At 43.5% G+C, this 20,228-nt stretch overlaps 1 protein-coding gene across 1 annotated transcript in view; it reads right to left on the reverse strand.

The window, feature by feature from the left end:
* Positions 1-20,228, reverse strand: part of LOC129688969 (ankyrin repeat domain-containing protein 26-like) — a 95,488-nt gene that overhangs the window by 57,809 nt on the left and 17,451 nt on the right. The window contains exons 8-11 of the mRNA XM_055624047.1: positions 16,160-16,214; positions 7,496-7,618; positions 7,294-7,403; positions 4,431-4,488 (exon numbers count right to left, since the gene is read on the reverse strand). Coding sequence (XP_055480022.1) covers positions 4,431-4,488; positions 7,294-7,403; positions 7,496-7,618; positions 16,160-16,214 — 346 coding nt within the window. The remainder of the gene's footprint in view (positions 1-4,430; positions 4,489-7,293; positions 7,404-7,495; positions 7,619-16,159; positions 16,215-20,228) is intronic.

A 20,228-nucleotide genomic window follows, 5' to 3' on the forward strand; every position in this document is an offset into this window, starting at 1 on the left:
TAATTGATGGTACCCGGAGCATGGGGCCTCCACACTTAGAGGCCCGGAACTAAAAACCACACTTCCCATTCCACACAATCATCAGCTCAAAATGGACCAAAGACCTTAGTGAAAGACTGTAAAATGTTGGAGGAAAACACTTCAAAGCCATGCAAGTATTACTATGGTTTTTCCTTCCACAAAGGACTCCAATACTGAAAATAATAGATGAATAGACATTGGGATTGTTTCTGAACAGTGAAGAAGACAGTCGCCAGAGTACAGAGACAGCCTACAGAGGGTAAAAAAAAAAAATCTTTGCCAACTATGTATTAGGCATTGACTTAATATCTAGGATCTATAAAGAACAGCAAAGGCTGAGCATCACCATATAAGGGAGAAGATAGATGCAGGTGGTATGAAGGGTGAGAGGGAAATGGTGGCTCAAAAAGGGTTATGTGGGGTAGGAAATGGGAGGGCAGAGCAGAGGAGGGGGCGCGGGGACAAGTGATCAGCACTAAAGGCTCTTGAAGAACCATGGAAACCTCTGTGGAGACGTCTTTAAGACACATATAAAAAGACTTTAAATATTTAGTGTATAATGGAGGAGGTATCTCTCTCAGACAACACAGACTATCAAATGAAAAGTTCAGGGCCCAAGAATGGACTATCTTTCTTGGGGTTGTTGGCCAGTGGGGTCATCAGCAGCCTTATCCGGCTGTGAGGCCTGTAAGCCATGATAATGACTGCCTGGCATGATATGCTCACAGGTGTAAGGAGGGCGCCAACCTTACGGGACTAACCAACTCTTTTTTGGTTGGATCTAGAACCCATTTCACAAGAAGGAATCCACGCCTTGTGCTGCTAATGGACCTAAGAACCTGGCGGTGGGGAAAGGGGAGGTACCTGCATGTGTCCAGGGAGGGAAGCAAACTGTGAGAAGGTGAGAATGGAAACTCAGTTCAGACTGACTTCATTAACCTGGAGCAGTCTTGGGGAGTTTGAGACCGGTGGTTCATTGTGGCACATTTAAAGCACAGTACAACTTGGGAGGAAATTTTCAGGCAACAATTATTCCAGTTCCAGGTGCTCAATAAAACTTAAGGTGTTGACTACATAGAGAGTTCTTTATAAAGTAGAGAAGCAGGTTCTCTAGCTGAAGGGTCTAGAATCCAACGTGGTCTCTGACTGAGACAGCAAAGCGATCAGCAGGCTGCAGAGTACCTGTGGCATCCCTACCCTACAGATGGGTTCTGTTAACTAGGATCTCCGGAGAAAGACGGTCTGGAATAAACATTCTAGGATATTTGGGTGTGGTTTCCCTCTATAGCAAAAGATGGATGAGATCTGCCTCCACAGACAGCAAAAGAGGTCACAAGGTCATTAACAATATCTTCTTCCAGCTTTCTGGGCAGGAAAACAGGTATTTTATCTCCCTGATTGGGGAGAGGCCCCTGCGTGTTTAACATTCCTGGTGTTCCTAGGGATCTGAGGGCAAAAAGACAGAGCCATAGGTTTTGTTGGTGATAGAACCTAAGACAAGGTAGATCATAGACTCAAGGGAAAAACTTACCTCTATTATTTTGCTGGCTTACTAAAATGACCCCTAAAGATATATCATAACACATAGATGAGTGTGTCTCTCAGTCCTTACCAGGGTGCTGAGTAGACGGTGATTAGTACGGAGAACAACAACTGATAAACACGTAGAAAATAAGAGACTGTAGAGCGCTTCATCCTACATGGGACATCAATATCAACCTCGAGTCCTCGCATGGCCTAGGGGCCATTGCTGAAGAAGGGCAGAAAGGAGACCAGACCCAGGGAGCACACGACTATAATGAAAGAGTGTTTTCTGGACACGACTGGGCAGTTTCACATATGACTTGATAGTGGCCGTGATTGCATGCCTAAGGCCTAAGCAAGACCAAGCCACACAAAATCCCAGCACAGAGGGGTGAGGTATCAGGATCAACTGGCACCTGATGCTGCTGGGAAAGGGAGAGTCAGTTATTTTGAGGGATGTGGCCCATGAGAGGCTGCCCATCTCCAGCAGATGGCCCTGCACCTATGCATATACTCGCACTGCTAAGTGGATTCCAAGAGAGAGCGAGAGACACAGAGAGAGATACAGAGAGACAGTGAGAGACAGAGACACACACAGAGAGACACAGAGACACACACAGACAGAGACAGGGAGAAAGGCGAGAGAGAGAAAATGAATGAACATGTGAATTTAGAAGGAGAGAGGGAGGTAGGAGGAGATGAGAGGGTAGAGAGGAATTAGAAGAGAAGAAATGAGGGGTGGACTTGATTAAAACATGTTATATGCATAGACGAAAATATAAAAAAAAATAAGGCATTTCCCATTTTTAAAAAGAAGTATTTTCTCATCAGGATTGGCTGTGTTGTCTTCCTCTGTGGCCTGGCAAGACAGCATCTCCCAGGGGAAGGTGATCAAAGAGCCAGCCCCTGAGTTCATGTCAGAGACAGTCCCTGTTCCTTTTACTAGGAAACCCACTTGGAGACTGAGCTGCCATGGACTATATCTGAGCAGGGGTTCTAGGTTATCTCCATTCATGGTCTTTGGTTGGAGTATCAGTCTCAGAAAAGACCCCTGTGCCCAGATTTTTTGATTCTGTTGTTCTCCTTGTGGAGCTCCTGTTCCCTCCAGGTCTTTCATCTCCCCCTTCTTTCATAATTCCCTGGACTCTGCCCAAAGTTTGGCTATGAGTCTCAGCATCTGCCTTAATACCCTGCTGGGCAGAGTCTTTCAGAGGCCCTCTGTGGTAGGCTCCTGTCATGTTCTCTGTCTTCTCCTGCTTCTGATGTCTATCCCATTTGCCTTTCTGAATGAGGACCTAATAGGCTAAGGTTAGATAGAAGGGAAGGAGGTCCTCCCCTATCAGTGGAACAAGGCAGGGGCATAGAGGGAGGGAGGATAGGACTGGGAGGAGATAAGGGAGGGGGCCACAGCCGGGATGCAAAGTGAATAAATTGTAATAAATAAAAATTAAAAATATATTTATAAAAGAAGTATTTTAGTCAGCTAATTATAGCTCTATGAGCCTACCTGAAAGTTTTAACATTTCAAATAGAAAGACAAACAGAAAGAAATAGCCTCTTGATTTTTCACTTAAGGAATTAGTAACCAGAAATCTAGAAAAAATGTAGATCATGAAGGTATAATTAATAAAAATGAGGTGTGCCTAAAGACTTTAAGAGATGTTCTAAAATCTTAATCTCCTTTCCTGAGGGGAGATCACTGGGGGTGCGCTGTAAACTGCCTTTTTTATTTCTTACGTTGCCCTCCTTTTAGCCCTGACACAGCTCCGAGGGAAATCACCCAGAATTACAAATCCTCATAGATAGCAAAATCATAGCATGTGTTTAAAAATTTCGCAACCGAATAGAAGACCAGCCTGTTTTACATAGAGCATTCCAGGCCAGGCAGGGCTACATGCTGAGACCCTATATCCAAATTCTACTTTATTTTTTAAATATTAAAATTTAAGATCTAACTACTGATATTCTTGATGCTATACTGCTTGTAAAATTACATCACAGGAATCCATTCGCATGTTCATTCACTCATATTTAAAAAATATTAAAATGTGATTTCCCCACAAAACATATTCTAGGTGTTTCCGGTTACAAAGAAGTAAGTTCCTGTTTGTCTTCGAAGTTGGTTCTCCCTGCACAACACTGGTTGGCATGGAGCTCGCTCTGCAGACCAGGCTGGCCTGGAGCTCGGAGTTCTGCCTGCCTCTGCCTCCCGAGTGCTGGGCTTGGAGTCGTGTGCCACCGCAGTAGGCGTGAGTAGGATTCTTAACCTTCTGAAGCATGAGGTGATAAAGAAGCTTTAGGGGTGCATATAAATAAAGCGTAAAAGGCTTTCATCAAGGTTAAAAAATATTAACTACAAGCCAGGTGTGGTGGCACACACCTTTAATTCCAGCACTCAGGAAGCAGAGGCAGGAGGATCTCGGAGTTTGAGGCCGGTCTGGTCCTAGCATGTTCTAGAAAGCCAGGGCTGCATAGGACGGTGGTTCTTGATCTTCCTAATGCTGTGACCCTTCAATACAGCTCCTCATGTTCTGGTGACCCCAACCACAACATGGCTACTTCATAACTGTAATTTTGTTACTGTCATGATTTGTAATGTAAATATCTGATAGGCAGGATATCTGGTATGTGACCCTGTGAGAGGTCATTCAACCCCAAAGGAGTCATGCCCCACAGGTTGAGAACCACTGACATACAGCGACTCTATCTCAAAAACAAAAACCCCAAATAAAACAAATCAACTATGTAAAACTGTACAGAGGAGTTTTCTCTGACAAACCTTCCACATAAGAATGATAATAGAGAAGGCACTGTATAACTGAGGATAAATATGGAGAAAGCTAAACTCTGAACAAGAAAATTAATCTAATAAAGCAGCATTTTACCTTTGAATTCTCTTTTGCTGGAGGGTCCAGAACATTAGAACCAGGTTTGTCAGAAATCCTTCAGTGTGAAACATACAATAAGACATGAGTTTGGTTCTTTGAAAAATCCTGGAGCATGATCAACTATCAACTAAACATCTTACTCATCTCATATATACATTTATATAAAAGTTAACCCTCGTTTAAAGAAACAAAGCTTTCAGTTACCTCCTCTGCCTCCACTTCTCTCATCAAAGAGTGACAGACAGCCAAAATATTCTCAAGGGTTAAGAATGACTGGCCTGTCACATAAGCAAGCTGCATATAAATTGTTTTTTGGGTCTTAACTGCATATTTTCCAAAGTCTCTGAAGCCCAGAGCTGGCTCATTTGCAGTCGCAGCTCTGACTAAACTTTCCAAAGACTAAATATGAATCTATATAAATTTGCAGTTGAACGTTACTCAAAAAAGGAATTCCAAGAAAGCTAGCTCAAGATGTAGAAGGAAGCCATTTTTTATGCTGGATATGTGGGCTTGAACTAAACGATACATTTCATTTCCAAATCAATGCAAACTATATTCTGATTTTAAAAGTCAGAAAACAGTGGGCAAATGTCCTCTCTCTAAGGCTCAAATAAAAAATCAATTACTGGTTCATATGATTTTTGCTACACAAAGTGAGTGATGCTAACATGATAATGCAAAACAAGGTGAAGAGAGACATGGTCCCATCTTCAATGTCTGTCACTGATTAAACAGTAAGCTATGCAATTAAAAATGGCAATTCTGACTGTCCGGAGTAGAAACAACACATTTAAAAGACCCCACTGCTTGTCTTCAGCCCTAAACAGCATAGAACATAAGACTAAAAATACTGGTTAGTTTTTAGCTAATTGACACAAGCTTAGAGTCATCAAAGAGGAGAAAGACTCAACTGAGAAAAATGCCTCTATAAGATCAGGCTGTAGGCAAGCCTGTAGGGCATTTTTTTTGAAATTAGTGGTTGGTGAAAGAGGGCCCATCCCATTGTGGATGGTGCTATCTTTGGGTTGGTAGTTCTGGGTCTATGAGAAAGCAGGCTAAGCAAGCCATGAGGAGCAAGCCAGTAAACAGCTCTCTTCCATGGCCTCTGCATCAGCTCCTGCCTTGCTTGAGTTCCTGTCCTGACTTCTTTCAGTGATGAACAGAGATGTGGAAGTGCAAGCCAAATAAACACTTTCCTCCTCAGTTTCCTTTTGGTCATAGTGTTTCATCACAGCAATAGTTCTAAGGCAGTTATCTTCTATAGCTGTAACTTGAGTTTCTATTACATAGTGTTTCTTTTCTCACAGCTGTCTGAAATGATCTGACTGAGCAACTGTGTGATACACTAATATCTGTATTCTTAAAACTCAGAATATAGTTTGCATTGATTTGGAAAGGAAATGTGCAATTTAATTTGAGCCCACATGTGAAGCATAAGACTAGGCTTCCCCTTACATCTTGAGTTAGCTTTCTTGGTAATTCTCTTTTAGGTAATTCTCAATTGTAACTATGTATGGATCCATGTTCAGGGGCTGGAAAGTTTAATCAGAGCTGTGACTGCAGATGAGCCAGCTCTGGGCATCAGAGACATTGGAAAATATGTAGTGAGGCCCAAATAGCAGTTTATATGCAGCTTGATTAAAAGACAGGCCAGAAACAAAGCCATGGCCCGAGAGACAGAAAGAGTCAAAACATAAGAGAAAAATCATTGGAAATGCTTTCCCTGTGTCGTTCCACGTCTAACCTGGACCCTCTTGCTAGGGTGAGAAGAAAAAAGGGAGAAAAATAATGAGGTACACAGGTTGCCCCTCTCCCCTCCGATTCATGATGATCATGTACCACTTTCTAAAGGAAGATGGAGGAAGAAAGATGTCCACCAGGCTATGCAGACCCTGGGTTAGTGTGACATGTTCCTGTGGTGGTTTGAATAAAAATGGCCCCAAAGGTCCATAGGGAGTGGCACTATTAGGAGGTGTGGCCTTGTTGGAGTGGGGGTGGCCTTGTTGGAGGAAGTGTGTCACTAGGGGGTGGGCTTTAAAGGCTCAGATGCTCAAGCCCAAGCTCAATGGCTCACAGTCTTTTCCTGCTGCCTGTGGTTCAGGATGTACAACTTCAGCTCCTCCTCTAGCACTGTCTGCCTGTATGTCACTATGCTTCCCACCACACCAATAATGGACTTGATCTCTGAGCTGTAAGCCAGCCCCAACCAAGTGATTTTCTTCATAAGAGTTGCTGTAGTCGTGGTGTCTTGTCAGAGCAATAAAACCCTAGCCAAGACAGTTTGGTTCGGAACTGCAGTTTCTTCATTTTTTCCTCTTCCTTCCTTCTCTCACTCCTTTCTTCTGTTCCCTCTTTCCTGCGTTGTTAGGGGTGGACTGCAGGTGTTTTCTAACGCAAGGTCAACACAGTACCAACACCCACACTGCAGCCTGGAGGTGGCTGTGTAGCTCAGGCCTTACATTCATGGCTGCCCCCACCTCTAGGTCACAGGCGCGCATCCGCCTGCCTGCTGCGCAACTCTGGTTTTCTAGGATGGGAAAGGAACCAAGCAGGCGTGGTTCTGACGTGCTGTCAGAAAGTACAGAACACTCACAAACTAAAGGTGATGTCCACAGGCTGCTGGGAACGCAAAACCTACATGGGATCAAGACTGTAAACTCTTTACAAAGCAGAGAATCAATCTGAATAATTACTTTTTCTATTGATTTATCTTTGATAATAAATACTATTAGATGTCAGATAATAAATATTCTGATCACCATGTGTTACATTTCTTCTATAAATCTAGGATGTCGGATACCCTTGGCCTTCACCCCTTCCGATGGCCACTAAGCTGGTTTTTACTCGGAGAAATGGAAGCCTGTACCTGAGCTGCTGCTCAGGCGTCTGTACATTTGCCTCCTTTCCTGACAAGACTGCTCCCTGCTGTTTGTCCTCCTCTAGAGGAATCGATTGTGCTTCCATGTCTTCCTGTATTAAAAAGAAAAAGTTTAAATTATTTTAAAAAGAAAACACTACATACTTTTCAGCGAAGTCAAAAGTCTTGGTCAAGCCAGCTTTACCCTCCACTCGACTGGGTTGTAGACCGCTGGCTGCCTGGAGAACTTAATGGGTTCAGGCCAGTCGGCAGGGTAGCCAATCCAGAGGTTGGATTCGGTGAGGAGGGACGACTGGACCACTGGAGGCTGCACAGGAAAGCAGAAGTGAGAGAGTCAGCGCCCTGACACCCACGTGCCGCCCCCACCACTGCTTGGAGGAGCTACACTGGAGCCCAGAAGCGCGCGCCATGGCTGGCTTGCCCTGAACACGGCACGCACAGTCACAGTCTCAGAAAGCATCGAGCAGACAAGCGCCAGAGACACACTGCCGACTTGCAGGTCTGCATCGTCAGACCGGGGACATCCGGCAGAAAGAACATTTGCTCACAGAACTCTTTCTCAGCGGGGAGGGAGCACTGACTTCTGATCAGGCCACATCTCCACCTGTGGCATCTGGAGGCCAATGCAGGGAAGGGGGGAAGGAGGCCTCCCCAGCTGCAAAAACACGCTGGCTGTAGGTACAGCACCACCTTTCATTTTGAGAGCTTATTTTCATTTTATTCTTTCCTACTTTAATTTTTTTTTTTAGAATTTATACATTTGGACTTTTTTCATTTTGTGTTTTAATGATGTATTTATTTTATTTATGTGTATGAATGTTTTGCTTGTAAGTACATCTGTGTACATGGTGCACAAGAGGTCACAAGAGGGCATTGTCCCCCCTGGGATTGGATTTATGGATGGCTGTGAGGCACCATGTGGATGCTGGGAACAGAACCTGGATACAGGGCTCTCTAACAGGCCTGGGCACGGCACATCTGTCCCCAGCAGACTAACCCTTTCCCCTCCCCTCCCCTTTGCTAAAGCTTGAGATTGCGTGTGTAAGCTAGTCCCCAAGGTCTATTCCCTGGTTTGGGCCACTGACTCCCTCTCCTGAGACTAAGCACCAAGGTCCAGCGTCAAAATTCATTCACTATTTGGCTACACTGGCTAACCTATCCAATCAGGACTCATCCTAGCACGGACCCCCCTTTTCTCCTTAAAACCCGCTCCTGCAGAGACAACTGCAGCATGCTGCCTTTGTCCAGTCCAGAGGCACCCCCCCAAATAAAACACCTGCTTGTCCCTCTGGGGTAATAAGTCTCCTTTGTGCTGAGAACTTGGTGTCTGAGTGTGTCTGTGCCAACTTTGAGGTCTCCTACAAACTATAAGCACTTTTAACCTGTGAGCCTCTGAGCCATCTCTCCAGCCCCTGGGTTTTAACTTTTATCTCATTTGAAAGGATTTTTTTTTTTCTATGTTCTTTCTCTAAGCCTAACATTTTCTTTCTTTCCACACCTCTAACTCATGGAATTTTCCTCCATTCTCATCTCACTCTTAATTTCCCCTCGCCAGTTCCAACCTCATTTCACTACTTAAACATTGACACCTCAGTTTTCAAAACATACCGCATTTCCCCAACCAGGACCCTAGGGCCACTCTCTCTGAATCTCACAGAGGCCACGTGTGAGGCACACAAGTGTCTTCCTCAGCTGACACCAGGGCCCCTGCCAAACAATAACAGCATTGTGCTTCCTCCCAAACGTATGTACAACTGAGGACAACTCACCTACAGGAACCGTGTAAGATCAATCAACCATAACTGAACAGCTAAGAAGAACAGGAAACTAAAAACCAGAGGAACAAATCCACCGTGGCAGATGCACAAATGACCAAGGAGGATTTGGCAAAAACCTGTGACTGCACACATAAACATTGAAAAGGCAGTTTGACCACACGAAAGAAATCCAGAATCCACGAGCTAGCAGTCCACCGTGAAACCTTCACAAGGCCACAGTCTCTCGATGTTAGAAAACATAGGTAGCTGAAAAGCCAGGCAAGGGGAGCAGAGATTGCTTTAAAGAGGGCCAGCAACTATGCTGAAGACTCGACTATGAAGAGGAAGGAAATCTCCACCTACATGGGAAAGCTGCTCAAGGTTCAGAAATGAAGCAACCCTTAACACAAAGAAAAAGAAAAAAAGAAAAAAAAAAGTATTGCTAAAAAAAATTCAGCCAGGAAATTTAAATGATAAAAAAGAAACAAACAGAACTACAGGAAAAGTATCAATCAAGCAAATAAAAAGTAAATAAAATTTCACAGTAGGAAACAGCAGCAGTCGAGAGGAGCAGAACACATCTCAGAGATGCAGGACATACAGAGATGTTACGGGATGGAGGGATGGTTCGGCTGTTTAGAGCCCCGGCTGCTCCTGCAGAGGACCTGGGTTGCATTCCCAGCACCTACACGGTGGCTCACAGCTCAACTCCAGTTTCAGGGGATCCGACACACTCTCTGGCCTCCCAGGAACCAGGGCATGCATGCGGTGCACATGCAAACGACATTTTATGTATGACATGCAGTCATACATAAAATGTGATAAATAAACCAATTTTTCTCTAAAAACAAGAGCTTTATGAACATGCCTGGGACTTTACTGCTTTGAGTGTATCCAAAAGACCGAATGTAGGAATCTGGTGAGGGGTGGGTGGAGGAGACCCTGAGATAAAACCTAATCTCACGGAGAAATAGTTCTATGGAAACTACAAAATGTCCAGAACCTCAATAAACAGATACATTTCTAAACGCAAGAGGATGTCTCTCTGCTGTTGCCCTAACCCTAAGACCTACTGCTGGGCATGGTGGCACACACCTTTAATGCCAGCATCTGGGAGGCAGAGACCAATCTGTGAGTTTTGAGGCCACCCTGGTTTGCTTAGAGTTCCAGGGCAGCCAGAGCTAGTACTACATAGTAACTTTGTTTCAAAATAAAGAAGAGAAAGAGAATAAGGAAAGAGAAAAAGAAAAAGAGGTACATACAACTGCATTTAATATAATTCTAAATATTCTGTGTGTGTGTATGTGTGTGTGTTGAGTATGGGAATAAATCTTTAAATCAGAAGATGACCATGACAGGGGTGAGTAAGAAGTTTCTAAGGATGGCTATGGGTAGGAAACTGAAAAAACTAACAAACAAACAAACAAACAAACAAATCCCAACAACAAAAAAACCCCCAAAAAACAAAAAACAAAACAGTACAATAGAATACCTATGAAATCAAAGCAGCCGTTGAACCCGGTGGGGAGTAAGAGGTCCAGTTAGTGGGGACAGAGGATCAAAAAGCCCCAAGTTGTAGTGGTTTGAGTGAGAATGTCCCCCATAGTCTTAGGCATCTGAACCCAGCTGGTGGCTCTTTGGGCAGGTTTGGGTGTACAGCCTTGCTGGAGGAAGTGTACCACTGAGCTGGGCTTTGGGAGCTAACAGCCCCCGCCACTTCCACTTTGCCCCCAATCTCTGCTTCGGGTTTGTGGTTCACGCAGTGAGCTCCCAGCTTCCTGCCACCAAGCCTGCCACTCCTTGTGCCCCAGCTCCACCATCATGGACTCAGTTCTCCAGAACTGTAAGCCAGAGTAAACTTGCTTTTCCTTATGTTGCCTTCGGCCATGGTGTTTTATTGCAGCTGAACAGAAAACTAATGCAAAAGTACTTATGATGGTCCTATATGAAAATGCATTGGCTTGTATGCAAATATTGAGGAATAAGCTAATTCTCACTGTAAAAGACCCTGTGCTGCACAGAGGAAATACTATATAGCTTGAATGTCCTCTTCCTTGCTGCCCTTTCCCCATGCTGCCTTCTGACTGTCCACTCTTGGGCTACACCTCTCTCCAGACCGCCCTCCACCTGCGATTCTGTCAGTATTTGTCATGGGATTTTGGTGTCCTGCTTATTTTTCCATTTAGAAGAAGGCTTCACGGGGCAAGCGCTCTCTCTTGCTCTTCAGGGTTGTGTAAGACCTGGGGTCTCACAGCTCAGGAGTTTAAGATCGCGCCCTTCCCAGAAACTCCCCCAGACCACAACTCTTTGCAAAAGCAAGAGGTTTAATTTAACCATTGTGCAATGAGGTCACCCCTGCTGGTCAGTAAAGAGTGGCACTGGGAGACAAAGGCCTTAGGTTTTTAAAAGAAAAAGTGCGGGAAATTTGAAGTTGCAGTTTTGGCAATTTAGGATTGGATGAGGAAGCTATAAAGTAAGATAATTGGTTAGTCTTAGGTGCTCAAGCTTGGCCAGTCCTGCCCAGTGTGGATGCAGCTGCAATTGAAGGTGGGGGTGGTTAGCTCATCCTTGAAGATTGGGGGCTGCGGACTTTTGGCTGGAGGTCAAAAGCTACTCAGAAGAAGTCTGGGTTCGTTGCTAAGAAACACTATCTTGAAGACAAGGGTCTAGTCGTTCTTTTTGCTGAGTGAAGGTCATTGTTTGCTTGCTTTTTTCATATCTGTCCTCACAGATAGGGTCACATTCCTCCATTCTCTAGAAAGGTACTAAGAGGCTTTAGCTTAATCTGGACCTAAAACTCAAAAGTATAGGCTTTAGAAGACATATAGCTTACAAAATTAGTCTAACCCTTTCAGTTGCAAACTTTGGCTCATGAAGATGAAGGTTTTGCATATTTTACTAACTGAACAAGTTCCATCATCTCCAGCATAGAGGGTCTCAGTTTGCCGCTCAGAGCACATCTATGTCTCCTGAAGTGACATGCTCATCTGTCCTGAGAACTGACAGGAAACTCTGCAGGGTCGGTACGTCAGCCCACGTGCAACACGGCAGCTCCGGGGCAAACCTTCATATTTCGGGGAGTAGTGTCTCGGTGACACAGTGCACAGAGCTTTCATCTAGATGGGCACTAGGCTCATCTAGTGCCTAGTGTGGTAGGCACTCACTTGGCTTCTTCTGTCTGTGGTGCCTTCACCTCTGACCCAACTCACTCCCCATAGCTCACTGAGGGTGTGTGCATGAATGCCTCCTGAGGGAAAGTGTGTGCATTTGCCTCTTAGTGGCATCTGCCTCGGAGGCACGGAATCCATAACATACATGATGTCACTTCTCGGTGTATTAAAGAGTTAAACAAATGATTACATGAATTCCTCTCTTTCTAAAAGAGACAGAAGCCAACAATACCACGGGGACAAAAATCAATGAAGAAAGCCACTTAAAAGTTAGTGAACAGAACAACGTAACTAAGCAAGGGAACCGGCAGGAAAGGCCAGGTTTGCATTAGAGGGGAGCAGGTCTGGAGTCCAGGGTCTCCCTGGCTTCAGTTTTTCAGTACAGTTTACTGAATGCAATTGTTCTTACGAGGATGGGAAAACAGACAGCAGGGAAAATAACACAAAGTTAGGAGAGGGCAAGTTCAGTGTCTTCAGTTCCTGTGGTGTGACATTTGAAGTACCCAGATGATACACTCGGATACTTCCATTTGGGAGAAGAAATGAAATCCCTTGAAAAGCATATGGGTTTAAGAACACTGACTGGTAAAATATACTAACCTGAAAAAAGTTAAGTAACACAAAACTAAATTTTAAAATGAAAATAAGGTAGGAAGAGACAGGGTTTTCAGAGATGCAATTGTATATTACATCATGCCCAGACATGGAGGACAGGAAATGTGTATTTAAAAGATTTGCAAGTAATTTCCCTCATAGGAATGTACATCTAATGTACACATAATGAAAGTCAATATAAAACAAGAATTGAAAAGTTACAAAACCACAAAAGTGTTTAAAAGAAGGTGTTCTGAGAAGGCTCCTTTTGAAAACAAGCCCTACATGCTTCCATTATGAGGTACGGCTGGTGCTGTCCTCCTGGAGCTCGGGCCACTCGGACGTGAGCAGGAAAGAAGGTCACTTGAACCAAATAGGTTTGTTTAAAAAAAAAAAAAAAGTGATGTGAATGAGCGTTTTGCCCACATGTATACAGTATACACATTGCAGGTGTGAGTGATGCCAGGAGAGGCCAGAAGAGGGCACTGGATCCCCTGGAACTGGAGTTAGAGATGGTGTGACCTGGGGAAAGGCGCTGGAAATGAAGAGCAAGTTCTTTTAACTGCTGAGCCGTCTCTCCAGCCCTGAGCCATACAGTCTAAGGAGATATGGGCAACCTATTGAGAACCTACATCAAGATAATTTTAAAATATAAACACATGACAGGACAATTAAGCTTTTTAAGTGCCATTATAATATCATCAAGAAAATCAAACTTGTTTTTAAAATCAACCTGCTCTTCCTATGCCTAAGCAGATACTGATATTTCCTAACTGAGCTACATGCAAATGTAGTTTAAAATTGGACAGATGATCTAAAATATAGTGTATATTTGCCACTGTTAAAATTGCCAGTTAGTTAGTTTCCACATACTTTGCAGATCTTGAGTAAATTTGGATCCAGTAGCCATACTAGGGGTGAACAATGTGGGGGGGGAATCTCTTCAAGGGGATGAGTTCTCCAACTGCTGGGGGGTCAGTGACAGGGGAGTGTTCAAGCTCCACCTCACAGGCACTTGGCTCTGGACTCAAACGGCATTTTATAACTTAAAAGGCAAGAAGCAAAAACAAATAACAAAAAAGGTCAATAAACTGTTCCCAGAGTCACACAAAATGGCCTCATGGAAGACTGAATCAGCAGACATTCCTATTGCAGAGAGGTTTGTAGATTCTGTGGCACATGTGTGCCATCATTATTCTTGAGTAACAGGTACTGACTTCCAGAAAACACCCAAAGCTGAATTTGCTCATTACACTTTTCCCTCTGTACTTCCATTTCACACTGATATGGATGAAAAAAATATCAGAAGTTGCTCCAGAGAAGGTAGCTTCTACACTGCAAAAGAATGCTGTCTCTCATGGCTGATTTCCTCGACTTTGTGACACACATTTAGTTAGTCTTCTCGAGGGTGAGGGTCTTTGCTGAGGTGGAGGATGGACTGTGACAAGGGTGCGGCACTGCGCTGGCAGACACCACAATGAAAGCCTGTCGTGAACACAGCTGACCCATGGAGTCTGCCAGCAAGAACTGTTTTCCTTGAGCTTGGGCTGCTTTTGTAAATACTGCAGTGATAAAAGGTTCATTTTATTATTATTATGAAATGAGAAGCAGAGTCAAATGACCGTAACTGTCTACTCTAGGTGAAAACTGGGCCCTTTCTAACAGACAGAAAGACAAGGTGGAAAAAGAAGTATTGTGTTGGCTTTTAATCCGGAGAAATCTTTGGTACTCAGGATGACAGACAGTGATGTACAATATGAAAACACACATTTAATGAAAAAGACAGGAGCTGAAATGTTTAAGATCCAGCCGTCCAAAACTCCAATCTAAACCCACAGCTGGAGGAGACTGAAGGCGCTACAAATCTTTGCTACTGTGGCCCTTTCTAAACTGTTCCCTTTTCATTTATGACACAGCTCCTTAAGGCAAATCACCCCAGCGTACACACCTTAAGTATTATTAAGGATAATGAATTTAGGGTACGTTAAAAATGTTCAGTACAGTTAGTTGCTAGTATTTTCCTGTTTGTTTGTTTTTTCACGTTGAAAAGTATTACAATTCTGGTTGCACGTGAACTGAAGTGGGAGCTAAAGGTGGCCTAGCGGCAGGTTTCTTGCCCTCTGCCAGCTCTTAATGACAACGATTTAAATGAGTAAGTAAAAGCCTTCTAAAATTTAAAACATCAGAATGTGAAACAAAGAATTTGAGCTGATATTAGAAACTAAGCACAAAAAATTCAGAAATTAAATTATTTATTTATTATTTTGAATAATTACAGTTTATTCACTTTGTATCCCAGCGGTAGCCCCCTCCTCGACAGAAGTTAAATTTTTATTCTATGGTTATTGAATCTCTACTTGTACAAGTTTAACTCTTTGGGCAAAAATTTATTATTTTATTCTTTTAAAACTGAAAGTAGATTCTTCTCTCATATAATACATCCCAACCACAGGTTCTGCCTCCCAGCACCCACACATCCCCTCTCCCCCGAGATCCGCTTTCCCTCCACTTCCTGTCAGAAAGGAGCAGGCCACCAAGAGACAACAAAACAAGATACAGTAAGACTGGGCAAAAACCCTTAGAGCGAGGCTGGACAAGGCCACTCAATAGGAGGAAAAGAGTCCCAGGAGCAGAGACACACATGTTCCCACTGTTAGGGTCCCACCAGAACAACCATCTCTGGACGGCTTTAAAACCAAAGCTCCAGCAGCTGTGGGCTAAGTTTTCTGTTTCCTTACAACTTTGAAATATGCTCACATAATGAAAGTCACACAAGCAAACTGTTATTTAATCTTTTTACATTACTTTATGTGTAGGAGTGTTTGTCTGCCTGTATGTGTGTGCACCCTGTGTGCACATGGTACGTCCAAGCCCGCAGTACTGGCGTTACAGATGGTTGTGAGCTGCCGTGTGGGTGCTGGGAGCTGAGTCTGGGTCCTCTGCAAGAGCTACAAGTGCTCTTAACATTGAACCATCTCTCGTTAGCTCCCCAGTTGAAAAAAATTAAACCACAAAAATGTATATTTACCCCAAAGGTCCTGGCTCAAATTTCAGGTTTGCTCTACTGTGAAAACTATGCCTTACAGAATTCCTTCTATTATGCATTCCCATTCCTGAAGCCCGCCCCCACCACATGAGAGTATTTACTGCTGTCGTTTTGAAAAGTAAAACAAAGAAACAAAAAGCCCAACTGGTCATACTTAGATAGAAGTTTTTCTCTGGTCCACTTTTGAGATGCAATGATAATAAACCATTGCTGAGTTTAAGAATCAGTAGTAAAAAACCCAAATTCAGAAAGAGAAAGTCAATTTCACAGAGGGCATTTACCTTGGTTTCTTCATCTTCCACTGTGGACTCGGGGTTACTAGGCTTGTGGGTGAAGCTTAAGAATAAAGATAAACAAGAAGGGAGTTTTGGTTATCAGTTATCTGTGGTATTTCCTTATGAGATATTTAAAGTTGATCTGTTTAAAAAAAAAAGAAACAAGCAATTGCTACCCCTTTCTGCTTTCGCTCTCCACCTGTTATTTAGTGGTAAATCATTCATATATCCATGACAAAGAATGTTAGCCCATATATTGGCTGAGCCCCAAAATAATTTGTCTTCACAAATTTCCTCTCTTGAAGCCTGAAATTAAAACCTAGCTATTGGCTCATGCGTTTTTGCTGCCTGAATTATTTAAAAAAATCAAAACAAGACTCAAATTTACAGTATGCCTTTTTTGCTGTCTCCCCTGGTTAAGCAACTGCAATTCACTCAGAATCGGACACAAATGCCCAACGTCCTTCACAGCAGAAACCACGCACTGCAAGAGGCCAGGGAATCTGCATCGCCTTAAAGCAGCACAGAGTCTCCCCAGAACCTCTGAGACGCTGGGAAGCGCTGGACCACAGCTAAAGATCACACGTCTACATTGTGGCTGGCCATACATTAACGATTATGAAAACCAACCGCTGGTCTTCAAATGCCTTCATTTTCAGATCTTCCCAAACCAGCAAACAATGAACCCCTCAGAAAGGTGGGGAAGCTCCCTGGCTGGGGAGCTGACTCCCCGGGAGTGGTACAGACGCTTTGAGGAGCTGAAGTCATTTTCGCACAATTTAACAGAAACACTGAATTTTGTCAGTTTTTACAGTCAACAAACAAACAGAAAGACCCTTTCTCCCAGAACTCTTTTGAATTCTTTAATTTAATTTTTTTTAATTTTTCTCTCATATATTACAGCATCCTTACTGCAGCTCCCTCCCTTTCCTCCCAGCCCCTCCCCACACCTCCCTCTGAATTCTTTATTCTAATGTGCTCTTCTAGATTCCCTAATGTTGTGACCAGAATTTCCTCGTTGTCTTTGTCACACGTGCCACGCTCCCCAGAGTGCTCACCCCTTTCCTAAAGCGCACGCACCGCCGTTACTTCTTACAGACCCCTTCCGCTAGTTCTTTCATTATGGCCAAATGTGAGTTGCTCCTGCTATTTCCATCTTTATCTTCTACACCCACCATGTTACTAAAATAATAAGCTGCTAATGGGGGAGTGGAGGCTGCTGGCCATGGACTTCAAGGTCATGAGTCTCATCGCTGCCACCTAGCATAATCCAAGGATGCTATTTCACAATCTTTTAGTCTCAGGTTCTCCAACAGAGCATGTGGGGAGGATTCTAAACACAGGGTCAAGTTACCATGTGTAGTTTGATTAATCTTCAGCATTCCCTAAAGTCATGAAATTGTACAAGTATAGGAATACTTAGTAGTCAGATATATATATATATATATAAAAGAGAAGCCAAAAACATAGTTATTCACAAAAGTAGTATATTCATTGGGAAAGAAAATAGATTAGAAAAAGAGAAAGTGGCCAAGGAACTGCCAATATGGCAGCTCATGTTGGTATGTAGAAAAGTCAATGAAAAAAAAAATCTTCCAATGAGATTTTTAACCTTATTTATACAATATGGAAATATTCTTCACTTCTAGTAGAATAATTATATATCAATGTTATGTACTATGGGCACCTGTTAGTGAAAGCTTCCCAAGGCCTTTAACTGCTAAAGACAAGACAATGGTTATCAACACAGCATTATGATAAGTTAATGGATTATGGTGAAGCATGGGGAAAAACCTCAACTCTGTGTCTAAATCTGATTTTCTGAACTGGTGTCATATAGACCTGTATTCTGGTCCTTTTAATCTATGCAGAGAAAGAAGAGACAGCATCAGAGGTATGCTGGCACACAGTCAGATCGTGGGTCAGGAACTTGTCAACGACAGGATTATGAGCCAGTTAATCTGCCTTCAAATGAAAGTAGGCAATTATGGGAAGCAGTATGTTGCTTTGTTGTTTGTTTGTTTTTGTTGTTGTTGTTGTTATGGGAGACAAGGTTTCTCTGCGTAGCTCTGGGTGTCCGGGAACTCTCCAGCAGATCAGACCTAGAGATGTGTCTGCCTCTGCCTCCCGAGCGCTGGGCTCAAAGGCGTGCGCCACCAGTGCCTGGCATGAGAAATACGGTTTACTAGAACACTCTGTATACTTTCTGTGACTGCTTGAGATGACAAGTGGTGCTTACATCACATTGGACGTAGCCCAGGGGATATGCAAAAACATTAGTTTCTTTTCTCTGCATTCACTGTCTTAAACAACTGAATCAATCAAATCTCACCTTCCTTTGGAGTAGCATTCAGGACGTGTATCTGCCTCTAAAGATAAAGGGAAAGTACATTTTAAATCAACAAAATGAATAGAAAATTAAGAAAATGGGGAAGTATAATCTTGACATTATATGGCTGGGGCACCTTTTGCAGCATGATTCTCCTGAGAAACATAACTAGTGAGTGCTCTACCAGAAAGGTCAGTTAGGCCAGGGGCTGGCGGCTAATGTATTGGGGGCTCTTCATTTCACTTCTTATATATTTCAAATAAAATGTGGAAGGATAAATGTCTCAAAATGTAATCCATGGCAGGAGGTGCCTCTGTACAACTCCACGGTCACAACTGAAACCAGCCAGCCAGCCAGAAAGCTGTGCTGTCAGCAAAAGCAGCGCTGAAACTGGCTGGCTTAAATGGCTTTGTGCTTTTCTGGACCAATGACAAGGAGACAATTCCGTTCTTATTTTGTTCTGGAGAAACACAGCTTCTCCAGATTGCCATTCAAAACTGTAATGGTAGTTTTGGTTTCTTTAAAAGCTCGGTTGTGTTATGTAAATATGTTTTTGTTTTAATCCCAAGTGTGGGATTTTGATTTGGGCTTTAGTTTGTCCACAGCTGATAGCTGTCTTGTGCAGGGCGTGGTCTTTGCCAGCTGGTAAAGGCCTGCCTCGTGCAGCACAGAGAGGGGTGTGGTCTAGGACTCTGAGGAAGATAAATAGGAGAGCCTGGAGCCAGAAAGTGTGGCGTGTGGCAGTTTGCAGGGACCGGGCATGGATGGTGTGGTGGTTTGGAACAGACAGACAGAGAGAAATGTTTCAGTGCGACAGCCTGCAGTATTTGCTTGCTGTATTTGCTGTTTGTTGATGGAGATCCATGGCCTGAAAAGAACCCCTCTACCTAAACAGCTGAGAGAGGTTAAGAGGTCTGCGTCCCTCTCCCCACTAATCTTCCCTCTCTCCTCCCTAGGGTTGGTGGGGCTGGAAGGGAGAGACTTTAAGGAACCCCCAAATAAAGAGTTTAAAAACAAGTGCAACGCCTTACCGCTGTTGATAGCACCTTTCCCTGTGCAGCAGATCCTGAGCCCTGTAACAGCAGACAAAGGAGCTACACACAAGCCTACATACATCTGCTGTTCCTTCTTATATTCACCTCCTCCTTCTCCTGACTACAGACTTGACGTGAGCATTTATCTCAACCTCTGGCTGCTGCCAAGTCCCTGCTAGGATGGACTTGTTAGAACCCAAGAAGTGCCACACAAACCACTCAGACACTGGTCTCGGCTACATGGTTCATTGAACTCCTTTCCCAAAGCTAATCAAGACCAGGGCCACAGTGAGAGCTCGAGTTCCTAACTGTGACACTGACCTACTTTTATGGCTGCCTTTTTATAGGAAACCACATGTAAAAGACATGGGGAGGGCAGTAACACTCTTTTGCTAACCATACAAAGTGTTATCAGCTAACCTTTAAGCTGACTGGTCCTAAATGAATGAGGAAGTGCTTAGGGTCTTCCAGAGTGAAGCTGAGTGTAACCAAGTGTGTAGACAAGAGTGTGGCCAAGTGTGTAGATAACAAAGTATGAGTTATGACACCATTGAAACTTAGTAAAATAAAAGGTCAAGTTGACCATCTGACAGGATCTCTTCCTGTAGATTAACTTGACCCTGTGTCAGGGTCTGTTTCTGTCAGCTATGAATAACTATGTCTAGGAAGCAAAGTTAAAAAAAATTTAACTTAATTTTACCTTATAAACAAA

The sequence above is a fragment of the Psammomys obesus genome, unplaced genomic scaffold, assembly GCF_907164565.1.
Source record: "Psammomys obesus unplaced genomic scaffold, mPsaObe1.curated_primary_1811, whole genome shotgun sequence".
NCBI lineage: Eukaryota > Metazoa > Chordata > Mammalia > Rodentia > Muridae > Psammomys > Psammomys obesus.